General features: G+C 38.3%; 1 protein-coding gene across 2 annotated transcripts; it reads left to right on the top strand.

Moving 5' to 3' along the window:
- The first annotated feature begins 756 nt into the window (after positions 1-756).
- LOC117978831 (ectonucleotide pyrophosphatase/phosphodiesterase family member 7-like) lies at positions 757-11,380 on the top strand. 2 transcript variants are annotated; one of them, XR_004669516.3, is made up of 3 exons: positions 6,900-7,047; positions 9,266-9,358; positions 10,948-10,977. XR_004669516.3 is itself a non-coding variant. In XM_034952237.3 (2 exons), the coding sequence occupies exons 1-2, from the start codon at positions 757-759 to the stop codon at positions 10,977-10,979; spliced, it is 285 nt and encodes a 94-aa protein (XP_034808128.1). In that variant the 3' UTR covers positions 10,980-11,380. The 2 variants fall into 2 exon arrangements, 1 of the variants encoding a protein (XP_034808128.1); XM_034952237.3 differs by lacking the exons at positions 6,900-7,047; positions 9,266-9,358 and adding an exon at positions 757-1,009 and having other exon boundaries at positions 10,948-11,380.
- Positions 11,381-19,891: the final 8,511 nt, after the last annotated feature.

Below are 19,891 nucleotides of genomic sequence, written 5' to 3'. Positions count from 1 at the left end.
CCCCCTCTTCTGACCCCTTGTTGTCAAAAAGTCCATCAAGCAAGAACGCCCGAGCCCCAGGCCCCCTCTGAAATTCCCAAGAAGGAAGCACCCCAAGAAAGAAGGCGCGCAGGACGCTGCTCTGGAGCCATCGGGTTCCCGGTCTGCTCACCACGCTCAAGGAGCCCCTTAACAGGAGCAGGAGGAGAAAAGACACCCAGCCTGGGGTTCCCCCCGGACAAGGCCATGCTGTGACCCAGGCTTGGTCCTGGCCCTGACCGTGGGAAGCCCACCCCACAGGCCCTCGCCCAGGCAGGCCTGAGGCCCATGCACTGCTAAAGGCCTGGAGAGGGGATCCCACGGCAGCCTCACCTGGGTCCCCTGGGGTCAGGGTAAGCTGGGACAGAGGGACGACCGGTTGCTATGGGAGAGGGAGAAGCCACAACTTTCCGGGTAGAATGGGCTCCTGCTGTGCTCTGAGCCCTGGGTCACTGTCAGCACTCTGGGGAGGGAGGAGAGGAGCGTGGAGCCCCAAGGGCGCGGCTGGCAATAAAGGCAGATGATCAAGTTGATGCCGTCCCACGCACTTGAGGCTGGGTCCAGGGGTGGCACTGACACGGCTGGGGAGCCCACTCCCGAGGTATGACCCGGGGATGTGCACAGCCACATTTCAAAGACACACGGGATGAGATCAGCCCAGGTGACCCTGGGACTTTGCCCTCTTCGGCAGGAGCCAGCCCCGTGCACCCTGTCTGCCTGCCATCTGGAAGGCCCAGCATGAGAGGCCCGACCGTCCTCCTCACTGTGGCTCTGCCCACGCTCCTGGCTCCCGGGGCCGGGGCACCGGTACAAAGTCAGGGCTCCCGGAACAAGCTGCTCCTGGTGTCCTTCGACAGCTTCCGCCGGAACTACGAGCAGGATGTGGACACCCCCAACCTGGACGCCATGGCCCGAGACGGGGTGAAGGCACGCTACATGACCCCCGCCTTTGTCACCATGACCAGCCCCTGCCACTTCACCCTGGTCACCGGTGAGTACTGCCCCGGGATGGGGCCTGGGGGTGGGAGGGCCTGAGAAAATAGGTGGCACAGAGCCCTGTCGTGCAGGATAAAGGGGAGAGGTCCTTGCTCCATGCACAGGACACAGCCAAGGGGAACATTAGGAATACCTCACCGTTGGTAGCAACAGATCTGGGACAAAGAAAAATGACCAGGGGGGTCCTTAAACCCGTGGCCACAGGCAGGGCACCAACCCCAAAAGGCTTCAGGAGGAGGGGAGTGTGGCAGCCTCCCAGCCGGCTCCCACGTCTCCCCTCCCCTGCCCGCCCGTCCAGCTGGCTGTGTCAGCCTCTCCCTCTCCCTTGCATCGTTTCCATCTCCCAGCCAACACGTCCCTGACAGATCTGCCCAGGCTGTAGACAATACAGACACAGGTTTTTAAAAAGCCAAATATGGGGCCAGGCGCAGTGGCCCACGCCTGTAATCCCAGCACTTTGAGAGGGTGAGGCGGGCAGATCACTGGAGGTCAGGAGTTCGAGACCAGCCTGGCCAACATGGCGAAACCCCGTCTCTATAAAAACACAAACATTAGCCAGGCATGATGGCGCATGCCTGTAATCCCAGCTACACAGGAGAACTGCATGAACCCAGGAGGTGGAAGTTGCAGTGAGCTGAGATCGCGCCACTGCACTCCAGCCTGGGTGACAAAGCAAGACTGCATATAAAATATATATGTGTATACATATATTTTTGCTTCCGCAGCCGCGGCTTTTTGCCGCCGCTTTCTGCCGCCGCCCCTTTTTGCGCAGCTTTCTGCCGCCGCCGCGGCTTTTTGCCGCCGCCGCCTTTTGCCGCCGCCGCCGCTTTTTGCAGCCGCCGCCGCTTTTTGCAGCCGCCGCCGCCGCCGCCGCCTCCGCCGCTGCCTCTGCCGCTTTTTGCCGCCGTCGCCGCCGCCGCGGCTTTTTGCCTCCGTCCCCGCCGCCGCCACTTTTGCCGCCGCCGCCGCTTCTGCCGCCGCCCCCGCCGCCGTCGCCGCGGTTTTTTGCCGCCGTGGCTTTTTGCCCCCGCCGCCGCCGCGGTTTTTTGCCCCTGCCGCCGCGGCTTTTTGCGGCTTGTTGCCCCCGCCGCCGAGGCTTTTTGCCCCCACCGCCGCGGTTTTTTGCCGGCGCGGCTTTTTGCCCCCGCCGCCGTGGCTTTTTGTGGCTTTTTGCCCCCGCCGCCGCGGGTTTTTGCCGTCGCGGCTCTTTGCCCCCGCCGCCACGGCTCTTTGCCCCCGACGCCGCGCCTTTTTGCCCCCGACGCCGCAGCTTTTTGCCCGCCGCGGCTCTGAGGGCGGGAGTGGCACACTCGGCTGCCAGCTCTACCGGCGTCCTGGTTCGGGCAGCGCTGAGGGGCGCTCCTGGTCCAGCTTTCCCGGCTCGGGGGTCCTTTGCCTACGCGCCCGCGCTCCGGGCTCCCCGCCTTGGCCGCTGCGGCCTGCATAGAGCGGCGCTCCGCGCGGCCGCGATGGGAGAGAAGGAGGGCGGTGGCGGGGGTGATGCGGCGGCCGCGGTGGGAGGCGCAGGGGCGGCGGCCAGCCGGGCGCTGCAGCAGTGCAGGCAGCTCCAGAACCTCATCGGCATGTCCATCGGCAGCCTGCGTGGGCTGCGCACCAAGTGCACTGTGTCCAACGACCTCACCCAGCAGGAGATACGGACCCTGGAGGTAACGGGTTCGTGGACCCCGGCTGGGCTCGAGGAGCCGCCCGGACACCTCCCTCCGGGCCCTAGTTCACTTCTGGCGGAGTTGCATCCTTGAGCGCCAGTCGCCCGGTTGGAGGCTTCTCCCTCCTGCGCTGGCTGATGCGGCAGCCGGAGGACCCCGGTCCAGCCCTCACCTTGGGCAGGATTTCTGGGGCGGGTGCGTGGTGGGAACTGGGATAGAGGCTCGAGGGGCCCGTGGGTGGGGTGGGCTGCGCGCGGACATCCCCTTACCCCCCTCCCCCGAATTTCCATCTGGTCCAGCCCTCTCATCTTGTAGGTGAGGAAACCGAAGGCCTGAGGGAGAACTGACTTGCCAGGAACCCCTGTTAAGGAGAATTAACAAAGAGTGGTTATTAAAGGAGCACTGAGTTGGGAGTCAGACCTGGAGGCCCACACGCTTGGTTAAGACATTATACCACCTTGAATCTGGCATGTTGACTGAGGGTGAGCCACTCCATCCTCGTCTGATTGTGGGGTCTTGACCTCAAGGGGTTTCTTGTAGGAAAAAGCAAATAGGCTTGCTTTCCTAGCTCTGTCCAGTACCTTAGGGACCCTGAGGACTGGAGAGATTCTTGGAGAGCCATCTGGTGTATGTCATGGGTGGGCCTTTTTTGAAGGTCAGTCTGCCCAGTGGGCTGGCTCAGCCCGAATGAACTGTCTTGAATCTTTGGAGTTGTCTGTATACTTTTAAGGGCTTCTCATCCTTGCACCAAAAGATCTCCTGGAAATTAGGTGGGAAAACCTTAACTTTTGTGGGGCCTTGTGTTTGTCTTAAAAGTTCATGCACATGGCCAGGTGGGGTGGCTCACACCTGTTATCTTGTCCTGGATCCCTTGAGTCAGGGAGTTTGAGAACAACCTGGACAATATAGTGAGACCCCGTCTCTACAAAAAATAAAATATTATCCAGGGGTGGTTGTGCGCATCTGTAGTTCCAGGTACCACTGTGGCTGAGGCGGGAGGAGCACTTGAGCCTGCACTGAGCTGTGATCTCACCAGTGTACTCCAGTCTGGGCCACAGAGCAAGACCTTGATGCAAAAAAAAAAAAAAAAAAAAAAAACCAACAAGAAAAATTCTTGAAGATTTTGCATTCTGTCTCACTATCCATTGGTTTTCATGTCAAGATAATGTCAGAAATTCTTTACAATTGCTTCCAGAAGGAGTAGCCTTTTGATCTCGTGCAGAGGTGTCCAGTCTTTTGGCTTCTCAGGGCCACATTGGAAGAAGAATGCTCCTGGGCCGCACATAAAATACACTAATGCTAACGATAGCTGATGAGCTTAAAAAAAAAAAAAAGGTTTGTGCATAATTTTCATGATACCCACCACCACAGATAGGCGGAAAAGTCCTTGTAGTCAAAGGGTTGGACACGGCTGATCTAGTGTCTTGTCGTCCATTTTGGCTTTCTCCCTGATTCCAGAATGCAGGTAGAGATGTAGAGACGTGCTCTCAGGACAGCTATTGAGATAAATTCGTTGTCATTTATTCCCAAGCACAGCTGTTTGTCATTTTCATTGAAAAAGTCTCCATTTAAACTGCTGTCACATATAAAACCTATTTATGTAAGTCTGTATTTTTCTGTTGTCTTGGCCTTTGTGGGCAGTAGTGTGTTTTAACCGAGCAAACTGTCCTTCCAAATAATGAAGCCGAAGTCAGCCTACCTGCTTGCCATTTTTCTTCCCCTTCCATTTTTCTAACCTCAGGATAATTGTAACAATGAATTAAGATTTGTGTTTAAGGCCGGGCACAGTGTCTCAGGCCTGTAATCTCAGCACTTTGGGAGGCAGAGACAGATGTATCGCTTGAGCTCAGGAGTTGAAGACCAGCCTGGGCGACATACTGAGACTCTGTCTTGTATAATTAAATTAAAATTTAATAAAAGAAGAGGAAAAGACCTGTGTTTCAAATTTTAAAAAAGGGGGGAAAGTGTAATGCAAAATGTGGACTATGCCAGCTAAGATTGGGAAAAATAATTTTTCCTACAGCATTATCTGTAGACTTGTATTAGCAGCATAGTGGTCATAAGCATTTTGCTTTCCTCAAATATGATGAGGTAAGCTACTTTAAAGTTTGGTGGGGCTTTCTTCTGCGTGGCTCCTGGAGGTGTTGAGTCCCAATTTAGCCAATTAATTTGGGTTTAGTTTTGATATGGATAAGGGAGACCAGCTTCGTTCATGGTGCACACACAGTTTTGCCAATAAGGAGAAAAAAAAGCCACCTGAATGTTCCTACTCATTAGATGCTATCTGGAGAGCTCCTACCCCACCCCCACCAAGGCCCGGGCCCTTAAAAAGACTCAGTGCAGCCTTTCTGTATCTCATACTGTATTCTGCAAGATGCTCCTGTGAAAGAAAGTTGTGCTGCATCAGCCATCTCCCTCCTGAAGATCCCTCCGGATGAGGATTTGTGTTTTAAAGGTTCTGAGAAGTCCTGCAACAACAGTTCTCAAACTTATTTGTCCAGGGGATCTTTTCTTCCACTGAACGTAGTTGGGGAGACATGGCCTTAAGCCTTGAGCAGAGAAAGAGACAAGAAACTGTTGCCTCACTTACAACCAAGTGTTGTGTTTATGTTTTAGGTTTTTATGAAACTGAGGTGCTGTTTGAGGTTCTAAATCAAATTGGGTGGTTGAAGAGAGGCTGGTATCCCTGTAGACTTAGCCAGACATGAGAGGTTGCCTTTTGTTGAAGGAGGTGTTTTACAAAGGGAAATAGGGTGTCTCCTGGGCATCGCATTAGCACTTAAATACATGTATCACTGAAATGAAATGAAATGATGAAATGATGAAATGAAATGAAATGATGAAATGAAGAAATGAAATGATGAAGTGGAATGAAATGAGGAAATGAAATGAAGTGAAATGATGAAATGATGAAATGAAATGATGAAATGGTGAAATGAAGAAATGATATGAAATGATGGAATGAAATGATGAAGTGAAATGATGAAATGAGGAAATGAAATGAGGAAATGAAATGAGGAAATGAAATGATGAATTGATGAAATGATGAAATGAAATGAATGACGAGATGAAAAGATGAAATAATGAAATGAGGAGATGAAAAGGTGAAATGAATTGATGAGATGAAATGAAATCATGAGATGAAATTCTGAGATGAAATGAAATCATGAGATGAAATGATGAAATGGTGAGATGAAGTGAAATGATGAAATGATGAGATGAAGTGAAATGAAATGATGAGATGAAGTGATGAAATGAAATAAGGAAATGACGAAATGATGAAATGATGAAATGAAATGGTGAAATGAAATGATGAAATGAAATGAAATGATGAAATGAAATGAAGTGATGAAAAGATCAAATGATGAAATGAAGAAATGATATGAAATGATGAAATGAAATCAAATGATGAAATGAAGTGAAATGATTAAATGATGAAATAATGAAATGAAATGATGAAATGATGAATAGATGAAATGAAATGATAAATGAAATGAAATGACGAGATGAAAAGATGAAATGAGATGAAATGAAATCATGAGATGAAATGATGAGATGAAGTGAAATGATGAAATGAAATGATGAAGTGACGAAATGCAAACGATGAGATGAAATGATGTAATGAAATGAAAGGATGAAATGATGAGATGAAATGATGAAAGGATGAAATGAAATGAGGAAATGAGGAAATGAAATGATGAAATTATGAAGTGAAATGATGAAAAGATGAAGTGATGAAATGATGATATGAAATGATAAAATGAAGTCAAATGATGAAATGATGAAGTGGTGAAATGAAATGATGAAATAAATGAAATGAATTGATGAAATGATGAAATGAAATGCAATGAGATGAAAAGATGAAATGAAATGATGAAATGAAATGAGATGAAAAGATGAAATGACGAGATGAAAAGATGAAATGAGATGAAATCATGAGATGAAATGAAATCATGAGATGAAATGAATAAATGAGATGAAGTGAAATGATGAAATGAAATGTGATGAAATGATGAAATGAAATGATGAAATGATGAGGTGAAATGAGATGAAATGATGAAATAAAAAGATGAAATGATGAAATGAGGAAATGAAATGAAATGATGAAATGAAATGATGAAATAGATGAACCAAAAATACTTATTCGTTTTTTTTCTTGGCATCCTTCTAAGAGTATTTTAGTGAGGTTAATTTCTAAAAATAAATTGCTATTCAATGGCTATACAGGTGGCCTTTGCACCACAGGGGTTTGAACTGTGCAGGTCCACTTAGCAAAACCAACAATTCTACATCTTTCTCCACACCCTGCCCATGAAAAGGATGAGGATGAAGACCTGTCTGATCATCTACTTCCATTTAATAACTAGTAAATATATTTTCCTTATGATTTTCTTTTTCTTTTCTCTGGCATGTTTGTTAAGAATACAGTATATAAGACATATAACATATTAAATATGTGTTAATTGACTGTGTTATTTGTAAGGCTTACAGTAGGCTATTAGTAGTTAAGTTTTGGGGGAGTCAAAGTTATAGTGGATTTTCTACTGTGCAGTGGGGCCAGCGCCCCAACCTCCGTGTTGCTTAAGGGTCAACTGTACATGTTATTTCTTTTCCTGTAAGAGAAAAATGATGAGAAGGTCTTTTCTCCAATAAGTGTATTCAAAATGTAGCGGACTTGAAATGTGTTGGCGCCACCATTTTGCATCTCACTTTGAAAACTTATTATTAAAAATCGTACTAAAGCCTACCTTACTTTTCCAACCTTAGAAAAAATGTTACAAAGAAAAGGGGTGAATCCATGCTAGTTTGCACTGAAATTTGAAATTATCTTTTAAAAATATATTTTTACTTTAATTACTTCCAAAATAGAGATCAGTTGCATACAAATGGCAGGTCACTCTAATCCACCCTATGACTGCACTTAGATTCATGAGGAATTGTGCCATCTAGAAAGGGCAGAGAGGAGGAATAGAGTGCTCTGCGTCTTGAAATATAAACATGCACATAGCCACATGCTTTGATTCTGTTATCACTGGGTACTTACTGCTAGGAAGAGGGCACGTTTGTGTATTTTTATGCTAATTATTATCCAAGTTGTTAATGATTTAGGCTTTCAGAACCATATAAAGATTTTTTTCCTTTCAGATATAAACTATCTTGCATTGTTCTTCTGATCATATGAGGGATAAATTTGCCTAAACATTCTTCAGACCATAATATGATGTCCATATAAATGCCAGTGGCAAGAGTAGAATCAACCACAACTGCCTTTGTAATTATTTAAAGCATGTGTGCCTATAAGTAATTGGCATTTTAGATAATCAAGAATCATTGATGTAATAATCTCTCAACTATTTGAAACATGGCTCACATATATTAATTTTATATGCAAATATGTATATAACATCACTGTATATGAAACTAAATTTTGGACTTTAGAACAGCTTCTTAGAATCTTGACTTAAATGTCCACAGTAATATTTGACTTAAAAAAATTTAGCACACTGTCACTATGATGAAAAAAATTACTATAAAATTATTAAAAAAATTTTTCCACCCTAACATTTAGAACATTCTCACATTTGTGGTTAAAACCTATTGTGATTGTTCTTAGAATTTAGATAAAAAATGTTCCAGAAAGTTTGAAGAGAAGCACTTTAGTCAATTTTTATTTGTTCAAGCATGAAGAAATGGCATTTCATTGACATTTTAAAAACTATTCAGATTCCCTCTTTGAATTGAAGTGTTTCAAAGATATCTTATTTTAAAATACCAAAATAGGAATCGAATATGAAGGGCTGGTTATGAGTAATAGGATACACTTTTATGAGAGGATGAGATTACAATAACAATACCTCCTCTCATAGAATAGCCAGCAAGTCTCCACTAAATAACAGTGCCTTGATTTTATAGATGTTTAATCATGGATATTGAGTTAATGCGAACGATTTGTAGACACAGGAGTTTATTAAAGACATATAATATCTTTCAAGTATTTAGAATAGTGTTGAAATTAAGCCTGCATCCCCACGATTTTCAGAGGTGCTGATGCCTAATAAACTCAACCTCTTGCATGCCAAAATTGGCTTAAAGCCCACCTGTTACCCAAGCTACACTTCAAGCATCAAGGTTCAAAAATGTAATTTTAAATATGCAAGAGTTTGAGGAATTCACTACTCACACTTTCTTGAACAGTCTATCCAAGTGCATCAAGCAAAATGTGAGTAAAGAAATTTTGACCAAAGGATTGATAGTAATGTTGAATACATTTAATAGTAGATCTAAGATTAAAAGGTGAGAGTGAGGGTGAGAAGAGTGTATGAATGCTTTGTGTTCTGACAAAGAGAATGTAGCACCCATGTCCTACCTGCTTGGTTGCATTGCCAGTGCCCATGGTAGGCTATTTTATCCAGGTTTTTAGTTTTTTGTTTGTTTGTTTTCTTTCGTTTTTGTTTTTTTTTTTTTTCAGGAAAGTTAGTCCAAAACCAATAACTCCATAACTGGTAGAATTGGAAGACTTTAATAGTGCTTAACATTTTGTACGTAGCTTTATAACAGTTTTCTTTTTCTTTTTTTTCTGAGAGATTCTTTTCAATATACCCCATCATGGTTGAACTCAAAGTCATTGCTTATTTGAAATTTACAACTGCTGACGTTTTGTAACCTTCGCATTCCAGGTAATTGGTTTTTTGTGCATTTTCTGTATTTTTCTCCATCAGTCTACCTAGATATTTGTTAGATTTAATATTTTAATATTTTTCTGAAAAAGTGAGCTTTTGCATTTTTAAATATATACTCAGTTGCTTTAATACTGCTTTTTCATGTACTGGTTCCTCCTTTTTTTTTTTTTTTTTTTTGTGATGGAGTCTTGCTCTGTCGCCCAAGCTGGAGTGCAGTGGCATGATCTCTACTCACTGCAACCTCCACCCGCCACGTTCAAGCAATTCTCCCACCTCAGCCTCCCGAGTAGCTGGGATTACAGGTGCATGCCACCATGCCAGGCTAATTTTTGTATATTTAGTAGAGAATGGGTTTCACCATGTTGGACCAGGCTGGTCTCGAACTCCTGACCTCAGGTGATCCACCTGCCTTGGCCTCCCAAAGTGCTGGGATTACAGGCGTGAACCATGGCACCTGGCTATTTCCTTCATTCTTTATGTTTATTTTACTGGTTTTATCTCTCTCTCTCTCACTGTTTCTCTCCTCACATTCACTTTGCAGTTGTCAAATAGCCCAGGTGATGTTACAGATTTACTCCTTATAAAAGGAGGCATTACACATTACACATGCATCTTAGTGGCCTTACAAAAGTGTTTGGTTCATTTGTATTGACTATTCACCTTTAAAATATTTCAATATTCATTAAAATAGCTTCCAGCCAATATTATTAGACTTATGTTTCTAGCTTTCTTTTTTGTATTGATATCTACCTTCATTGCTGTTTGTTTAGGAAATATATTCTGTGTCACGTTATTTCCGTGAAAATTGTTTGAATTTGTGGTATGGTCTAGAAAATGTTAATTTTTGTAAGTATCCTGTATGAACATGAAAATAACATGAATTATAATATTCATGTTCCTTATATAACATTTGCCCTTTTTAAAATCCACTAGCTTCTTTTAAAACTTATCTTTTAATTTTTTCTTTTATCTATTACTGAAAGATGTGTGTTTCAAAAGTCTATAATGATTTGGGGGCTTATCCATTTCTACTTACTTTCTGATATTTTTGCTTTATATAATTTGACTCTCTCTCTAAATACGTGTGTGTCTGTGTGTGTGAGAGAGTGTGGTTTGTGTGTGTATATATATATGTATGTATCAGGCTAATGCACATTTAAGTCATCACATCTTCTTAATAACTTAAAGCTTTTATCACACTGGTTAGACTAACTTATTTTAATAAATGTTTCTAACTTACATTCTATTTTGTCTACATAGCAAGTTTTTAAAAAATTATATTCATGTAGTATGTTTGTATGTATATCATATATACACAGTATCTGTATTGTTTGAACTTCAAAGTTTCTGTAAATTTATATATTAGTTGCCTCTCGTAACTATGATAGAGATGGACTTTTTTAATTTTGCCAATCTTTATATTTTAACAAAAACATTGTCTACTTAGGTTTAAGTTAACTTTGATCATTTATACTTAATGTGTTTTATTAATTTGTTGTATATATATATATAATGTCTCATTTTCTCCTATTAGTTTCTGTCTTCTTGTTTTTAAATTATGACTTTTATTTTTATTGTTTTCATAGATAACAACAGAGAAATGCATAATGTCCAGTGAATTTATTAAAGTTCCGAAGTCGGTCACGTGCAGTGGCTCACGCCTGTAATCTCAACACTTCGGGAGGCCGAGGCGTGTGGATCACGAGGTCAGGAGTTGGAGACTAGCCTGACCAACATGGTGAAACCCCGTCTCTACTAAAAATACAGAAATTAGCCAGGCATGGTGGCACGCAGCTGTAATCCCCGCTACTCAGGAGGCTGAGGCAGGAGAATTGCTTGAACCTGGGAGGCAGAGGTTGCAGTGAGCCGAGATGGCGCCACTGCATTCCAGCCTGGGCAAAAGAATGAGTGAGACTCCTTCTCAAAAAAAAGAGTTGCAAAGTCATACTCACCTTTCTGCTCTTGTCAGACAATTAAGGGGTCTTTGAATACTTCAGCCCTAATAATTTGCTTCCTAACGTACATATTGCAGTGCTTATCTAATTTTAAATATATTTTTGTTTCAACACCTAATTTTTTATTTAGATCTATCTGTATGTTTACAATATATTTTGCTCTGTGTTCATTCTTTGATTTCAGAACTTCAACCTTTCTGAAGCATGTTTTCAGTTTCTTTTTAGTTTCTTTAGTGGAATTCTGCTGGAGGCATTTTGTTTTTTGTCTCTAAATATGTTATTTAGTCATAGGTTGATGAATATTTTTCTTGGTTGAGAATTTCAGAATGGCATTATTAGTCTTAACAAAGAATATTGTTTATTTTACCTTTCATTCTTTCTGATTTCAATATGATTAAAGGTAATTTGATTTTTCTAGTGCTAATTGAAATATTTTTCCCTTCCTGATTGTTTACTGTTTCTCTAGGAGATGCGTAGGTGTAGGTTTATCTCCATTGTAGCTTGCTTAGCGTGCATGGAACTTTTGAATATGCAGATTAGTGTCTTACAAAAGTCTAGAGAACTTTCAGCCAAAATACCATCACATATTGTCCCTTCCCAGTTCCCTTCTTCTATAAGAACACTCACTAAACACATGCTACATTTTCTCACTGTATCTTCCATGTCTCTTAATGATTCTGTCCACATTTTGCATTTTTAAAAATTTTCTGTAATGCATTCTGAAATATTTATGAACTCTCACCATGGCCATGTCTAATCTGATGAGTTCATTTTTGAGTTTTTAATTTAAAATACTATATTTTTATGCAAACTACTTTTCAAACTTGCTACATCAATTTTTTAGTCTCCTAAAATATATTCTTTTTATTTTAAATTTTTTTAAAGCAAATGTGCTTTATAATCTAACAGTGATATTTCTACTAATGAACCTTTATGGATCTGTTTGTACTCTTTTTCTGCTTTCCTTTCAAATGGTGGAATATCATTTCCTTGTGTACTTAGATGCCTTTGAATGACAAATATTTATTTTTCTCTGAAAATTATTTTTGTGCACTTTTGAGTATTAGTAAGAAGAAAACTTGCCAAAGAGAATTTGAATTTTTTTGTGAGTCTACTAAAGGCATCACCATTCTGGGACCACATTATGTTAATTCTTGGTCTGAAGGTGTTTGGATGTATGTTCGGTCGGCACATTTAAACAATTATTAAATTAATTGCTGTAAATCATTAGTGATTGAGTTTCTTTAAATCTGTCCAATCTCAAGTCATTTTTATTTGCCATTTCCAGGGAATGTGAAATGGGATTAATTTACCTCTGATTCTTCTTTATACTGAGGATAGAAATTTTGGTCCTAGCTTTAGGGAGGAGCTCCTGTGTGATGCCCTATCTTGGGAAAAGCTATGTATTTCTTTACTATCCTATGTGATGTATGACAGTAGGAATCTGCACTCATTCATTTTGCTACATGTCCGTAGGGCAAAATCAGTTTCGGTGTTTAGGTATATTTTGTCTGCTCCCTGCAGTCCCATGGTTTTGAACTTATATTTTACTTTTTTGTGTGAACATACCAATGCTTCAATTTTTTTCCAGTAATATAATCAACTATATTATGAGAAAGAGAAAAATTTTGAGAAAACACAAATTTCATGTTTTCCTGCTCTAATTGGCTTTTACGTAAAAATACAGGTAAAATTTATTTGTGCTTTTTTGCTATTTCTGTTTTGCTATTCTCTGTTTGTCTATGTCTTCTCCACATAGACACAATTAGGGAATTTTGTACACCCTTGTGCCAACTGCTTTGATAGTAACACAATGTATTTCTCAAACTCCTAGGTATAAAACTCAAGTATCCGCAATTTAAATTCTTTTTCCCTCACTTGTATTATGTTTCCAGTCTCAATAGAAATCGATGCCAATCCAGAAATACAAGCATTACTCTAATACTTCTCACACATTACAGAGATAGATTAAATTTTCTAGATCTCCTTAAATACTATCATTTTTCACTACTTTTATCTTAACTGTTAAGTTCAACATTTTCTATAATATTAATATATTGTGAAAATTTCCTTACTTTCTTATTTGTCCCAGGTTAAATGTTTTGCAGTCTCTACCTCACCCTGTGAAGCATAAACATTGTACATGCTGTACAAATAATACATAGTTCATGTGCTTAGAGATTGCACAATTTTTATTTGGTTGATAATAGCTAATGTTTTCTTCATTTTCTATTTCCTGATTTTTCTTTATTTAGTATATACTACATTATCATAAAAATAAGAACGTTTTACAAACTAAAGCAAAAGCAACCCTAGGAATAAAATGCACAAATAAAATATGTAAACATGCAATTAGATGTACCATGTACCCCTCTAATTTATTTAGACATTTAATTTTAGTATGATTTTAATTAAAGTGTGTATTACCTGTCATCGTCTTAGTATTTTTTATATAACAAATTTTGTAAATCAAAAAGTCTCAATGTCATTATAAACTATCTTGGCAGAGGTTGATCTCCAAGGAATAATTCCTCTCCCAAATTATGCCAATCAGAATTTCACTATACCATAATTCTTTTAATCAGTTTCAGAGGAATAATAAATTTCAAAATTGTTCAAGGTACTTGTTGTAGTTCCAGTACATTTTGACAGGTGTAAAACTGTAGACAGACTGATATAAACATACTCTAATTGACTCAAAAATATAGATTTTAAAATGTGTCAATATATACATGTTCTCCTTGTGAAATAATTGCTTTTTATTCTCTGGATAGAATACTTTAATCTTTAAACCTTCAATTCACTGTTAAAAACAAAATATTACATAAGGATATGCTTATAAAAATAATTCCCAACTAGCTTTTCAATTGAGAAATATATTTGAAAAATAATCAAGCATCTAATGGATTTCAAGGAGAAATGGGTTAGTAATTTATTCCATATGTCTCGATTTTTCCTAGACACAAGGCTTCCTTTAAAATAATTGTAGGCATTTAAGAAACCATGTAAACTAAAAACAAGAAATTGTGACACTGCCACTTAAGTTTTTTAAATCTTTGGACATGAATCAATATATTTTTTAAAATTTTATCTTAATTAGACATTGTGAGTTCACCATCTTCCTGTCAGTATAGCATCCAAGCTGATTATCATAGATTACAAGTTCAACTATCAACTGTGTTCTGAGAGTTTAAAAAAATAAATGAATGTATTTGTTTTGGTATTCTTAAAGCAGGAGTGAGGACACAGTGAAAGTGAGACAAGGAAGAGAGAACAAAATAAAACAGGAAAGATAGAAAAGCCAATACCACACGTGTTAAGAGGCAAGTTCCTGTGTTAGATATCTGGGCTTAATTCTCTGGGAAGCTGTGTGGAACATGCCTCACAATTACATCACTGAATCCAGGGAGATTCTTCTTAGTTACCCTCACCTTTTCTTCCCACTTCATGCCCAGTAACAAGCTCTCGTGCTGCTAGAGAAAGTCCTCAGCTAGAAACAGGTGCAAATTCTGGAGATGAGACCTTGTAGAGTGTTAAGAATGATTTTCTTCCCAGCAGCTACAGGTAAGGAATAGGGGCTGGGCTATTAATACACCTGCTACAAATCAATATACCCCTTATGCTCCTTTTGGTGATCGACAATGTATTTAAAAATATTAGATGATCAAGAAGGGCTGCAGAAAGGAGGAAACAGAAACAAACAGCACACCTCTTGGTTTATTTTTATTCATTTCATCAGTGTCAAGGAAAATGTGTTGGGAGTTCCTGGCATAGAGAATGTCACAAAGACATGTTTTCAATAGTGGTGCTATCCCTAGGGCAGAGAAGACCCAGAGAAAGCCCAAGTGGCTGCTGGAACAAAGTCAGACACCGTGCCATCTGTGCACACTCCTTGGCTCTGCCATCATGCTGAAGATCGGTTGAAAGGACTCCCTTCCCTACCCCCAAAATTAAAAGAGCACAAACTGAGAAACTGAATGTAGGAGACAGCAGTGGATTATGCTGTTCTCAGGGGTCACCTCAGGTTTGGAAGCATTCTTTCAAACTAACCCATCTCAGGCCATCTGCAGAAAAGAAACGTGGTACCTAACTTTTTTTCTTGTCAGCATTTGGTAGGGGTGTTTTATTGACCAAATATGTTCCCACAACCTAGTTTTTTGTAACTAACTAAATATAGTAGATTTTTAAATTTTATCATCAAAATCTATAGACAATTTTTGATTAAAATAGACTCCACATCTATGTCCTGCTTTTCTTCTTATTATTAATTACAGTGCTGTATAAAAGAACAAGACTTCAGGATCAAGAATATCTTGTCTCTTGGCATTGAATTTATACAAGGTTCTCTTTCTTTAATGCTGTCTCAAAGGACACATTTTTACTCATTAAAAAGGAAGATCGGAATCTAGTTGTATGCACTGCTCCAACATATTAATAATTAAAATTAGGAGGTAAATGTGGTCAAAGCTATAGAAAGACTTGAGATGTCATTTATATTGATTACTGTATAGCACTCTACAAACAGAAATTGTTAAATAATAGTTTATATAAATATTTTGTAGCATTTCAAATATTTGAGTGCCTGAAGTTTCTCCTCTTATATAGTTCAGATTATCAATTTGGAGACTTACTCCGCTAGTTAATATGTTTTTAGTCTCGTTTGAGCATTATATAAAAGCAATTTTCAGTTAAATGTGTTCTGCTTACATAAAACATTACAAATTAGTGAGGATTTAATTACATTTTCATGTTCCTATAATGTCTTTAGAAGATTTTCATATTATTACCTATCAATATATGTATGCTTTGTCAAAGAAAAGTCAAACATATATATCATTGAAATTGAAAATTTTTAAAATACTTATTAATTCTATTGAAAAACCACATCCATAGCAACAATTACAATATAATATTGTGAACATGTAAATATATATCCTATGTCTATTTTATATATAAGCATATATGATTAAAAATATAGTTAATAATTTTTAAACCTAGTTTTATAAAGTAAAAATTAGTTAACTTCTGATGATTATTTGTTAATGAAGATATAATTATTTTGATTTGGGTGATTTTAAATAAAAATATTAAATTACATGACAAAAAGTTTTTTATAAAATGTTTATGATTTTTACATTGGTTTTATCACTTTATTCCACTATTTTATTTTATGATGACCTGCCTTGTTTAAAACAATCTTAATTAAATTCCATTTTGTAAAAAAATTAACAAATGATTTGCTCTATTATACATTGCGTTTATAAACTGAGTCAGTATCTCAAGATTTGATCCCCATTATCATCATCTGTGGCCCTATTTGTTTTATAAATGTATTGTCTTTTTCCATGCCTGTCACATCTCTATTGCTCATCATTTTTCTCTTTGTCCCTTATACGGAGTTGCATCTTTAAAAAGCACAATAACCTCCTCATTCTTTTTCACACAGAGAAATGTTTGTTACGTAATTAAAGTGTAGATGATGATACAAAGAGCTTGATTAAATTAGATGTCAAAGTACCCTTGTGATTCAGAATATGAATGGTATTTAATTTCATTGAAATCAATAATTGCTGAGTGACATTAATTAATGCCAATATTTCAGAAGTTGTTCTAGTTAGTGAAATGTATACAACATGCAAAAGTTTCAGAACTCTGAAGGGCAACATTATTCTATAATTAAGAATTCACATTAATTATTGGGGAGAAATTATTAAGAATTAATGACTGAGAAAATGTTTTTTTATTTAGAAAATTATTTTGTGCATGAGCATTACTGCAAGTTTTGCAAGAAACATAAATTTAAAGAAACAATTATGTCCACAAGGTGAATTTAATAACATCTGATATTTTCCATGATTAGAGTTTTATTTGGTAAATCTTTAAATGCACATCATCTAAAGATAATAAATGAATCTTGGAAATCTTGTAGGTAAGGGTAAATATTAGGATGCATCCAATTACATTTACACATACATACAATTACATTTTCACACACATGCACACACTGATACACGTGTGTATATATATACATGAATTTACTAATTGGTTTTAACTAATATTTATAAAAGCCAGTAGGATTGATATATATTGTTGAACCTGAAAAATATTTATTATATACATGTTTAAAATACACAAAGAAATAAATAGTAATTAAACTAGGTATTTGAAACTCTACTAAAATATAAGCTGTGAACATTTTGTGATCATTACAAATTCTTACACTGAATAAATTATTTTTATACTATTAATATGTTGGATACATGTGTACATTTTTTACAATGTATTATTTTATTTTTGTCATAGAGTCATGTCATGCATAATAACATTTCAGTCAAAGATGGATTACATATACAAAAGTGGTCCCATGAGATTATAATACATATTTTTACATACTTTTCTAAGTATGTTTAGATACATAAACTCTTACCACTGTGTTCTTATTGCCTGCAGTATTCAGTACAGTAATGTAGTACGCAGGTTTGTAGCCTAGGAGAGAGAGGCTATACCATTTAACCTAGACGTGGTAGGCTGTACAATCTAGGTGTTTGTAATATTCTCTGTGATGTTTGCAAAATGGTGAAATTGCCTATGGATGCATCTCTTAGAACGTATCCCTATCATTCAGTGATGTGTGACTGTACTAAAATGCTCAATCTAAGTTTCAATGCCCTCCATAAAATTGTTGTACTGTGAAATACAAATCTCTCACCCATGGCCTGAATATGTTTGCAAACTAAGCAGATCATGGGAAGGAGAATGTGCTGGCATCACTGGGATGATTTTCTCACACTACAGGAATAATATCTCCAGACTTTGCGAATATGAGCCACTTGCATAGAGTTAAAGTAGGCATCTCTTTGCTGGGAAATTTATCAAATGGCAGTATGAAGGGTTTTTAAAATATACTTGTTTGTTTGTAGCCGGTAGGCCTACAGTGGCTCATGGCAATGGTTGAGGTTGCTAAGATTTGGTGGAAGGAGGCAAAATGAAATGGCCACTTATATGGTATATGGATCACTTGTTTCTGTTGAGTTACAGATTCAGCTGACTCTTTCTCCCAATGTTAGTTATTCGGAGAAAAAAAAACATGATGGTAATTTTGGGGTCACAAATACAATATTTGATGAAAGCAAATTTATTGAGGGTTAGACAAACTACAAGATACTTTAGGCTGCAAAGTCAACACGAGACTTCTGGCCCAAATTGTGCAGAGTTTGGGTCCAGCTGCAAAGTTCAGAAGAAGAGGCCACGTAAGACTATTCTTACTTCTGACACCAACTGCCAGTTCAGGGGTTTCCCCAGAACACCCTCAGTTTCAAGAATTTACTAGAAAGACTCACAGAACTCATTGAATGCTATTGTACTCATGGTTTATAATAGAGAAAGGGTAGAAATTAAGGCCAATCAATGGAAGAGACATATCATATAAGGTGGAATCTAGGAGGATTTTGAATGTTAAGTTTCCATTGTCTTCAGGACATATTACCTGTCGTTGTACAGCAATAAACATGGAGTACTACCAACCTGGGGAGCTCACCTGATGCTAAAAAGACACTATTTAGAAAATGAAAAGACAAAGGAAAGGATGAGAGAAGATGACCTTCCATATTAAGGCACTGGAAAAAAATAGCAAACTAAACCTAAAGCAAGCAGAAGGAAGAAAATAAAAATTAGAGAAATTAATAATTTATAATATTAATAATATTTGTTAGTATCAGATAATTGATATTAATTCTTGACTAACTTTTTTTAAAAGGAGAAATATTCACTTCCCAATTTATTCTGTGGGGCCAGTGTTACCTTGATACAAAAGTTAGTCCAAATAGCATAGAAAAATAATACTATAAGTATAAATGCAAAATTCCTTAAAAAATACTAACAAATCAGATCTAGCAACATTTAAAAGAATTATACACTATGACAAAGTGAAATTTATACTAGTAATCCCAGGTTGGTTTAACAGCCCAAAATCCATTAAGGTAATACATCTTATCCATAGAATAAGAAACAAGAATTGCATGATCATCTCGATAGATTCGGAAAAGACATTTAACAAAATCCGAATGCTTTAATGATTAAAAATAAAAATAAAAACTCAATGAACCAGGAATAGAGAACTTTCTACACCAGATACATGGCAGCTGTGAAAAGCCAGCAGCAAACATTCAACTTAGTGGTGAAAGAAAGGATAATTTCCCGCTATGGTCAGAGATAAGAATAAGATATATACTTTGACCTCTTCTAGTCAACACTGTGCTAAAGATTTTATGCACGGCAAATCGGCAAGTAAAGAAATAAGAGTCATCCATATTGAACAGGAGGAAATAAAACTTTATTTGCAAATAACATTCTTGTATATAGAAAATTTTAAGGAATCCATTGAATGATAGAACTAGTAAATTACTTCAGCAATATTACAGCATACAAGATAAATATACAAAAATCAATTGCACACATCTACAATGAAAACCCCAAAATGAAATTAAGAAAACACTTCAATTTACAATAACATCAAAAAAAGAAATAATAATTAATTTGGAAAGTGTGATACAATATTTTACTCTGAAAATTAAAA

The sequence above is a fragment of the Pan paniscus genome, chromosome 18, assembly GCF_029289425.2.
Source record: "Pan paniscus chromosome 18, NHGRI_mPanPan1-v2.0_pri, whole genome shotgun sequence".
In the NCBI taxonomy this organism is placed as follows: domain Eukaryota; kingdom Metazoa; phylum Chordata; class Mammalia; order Primates; family Hominidae; genus Pan; species Pan paniscus.
The sequence above is the reverse complement of the archived record's forward strand: the minus strand, read 5'-3'. Positions and strand labels throughout refer to the sequence as shown.

Excerpts from the sequence above, each read along its gene's own strand:
- LOC117978831 (XM_034952237.3), top strand. The coding sequence starts at position 757 with ATGAGAGGCCCGACCGTCCTCCTCACTGTGGCTCTGCCCACGCTCCTG. Across the intron at positions 1,010-10,947 it reads CCACTTCACCCTGGTCACCG|ATAACAACAGAGAAATGCAT; the intron begins GTGAGTACTGCC and ends TTGTTTTCATAG.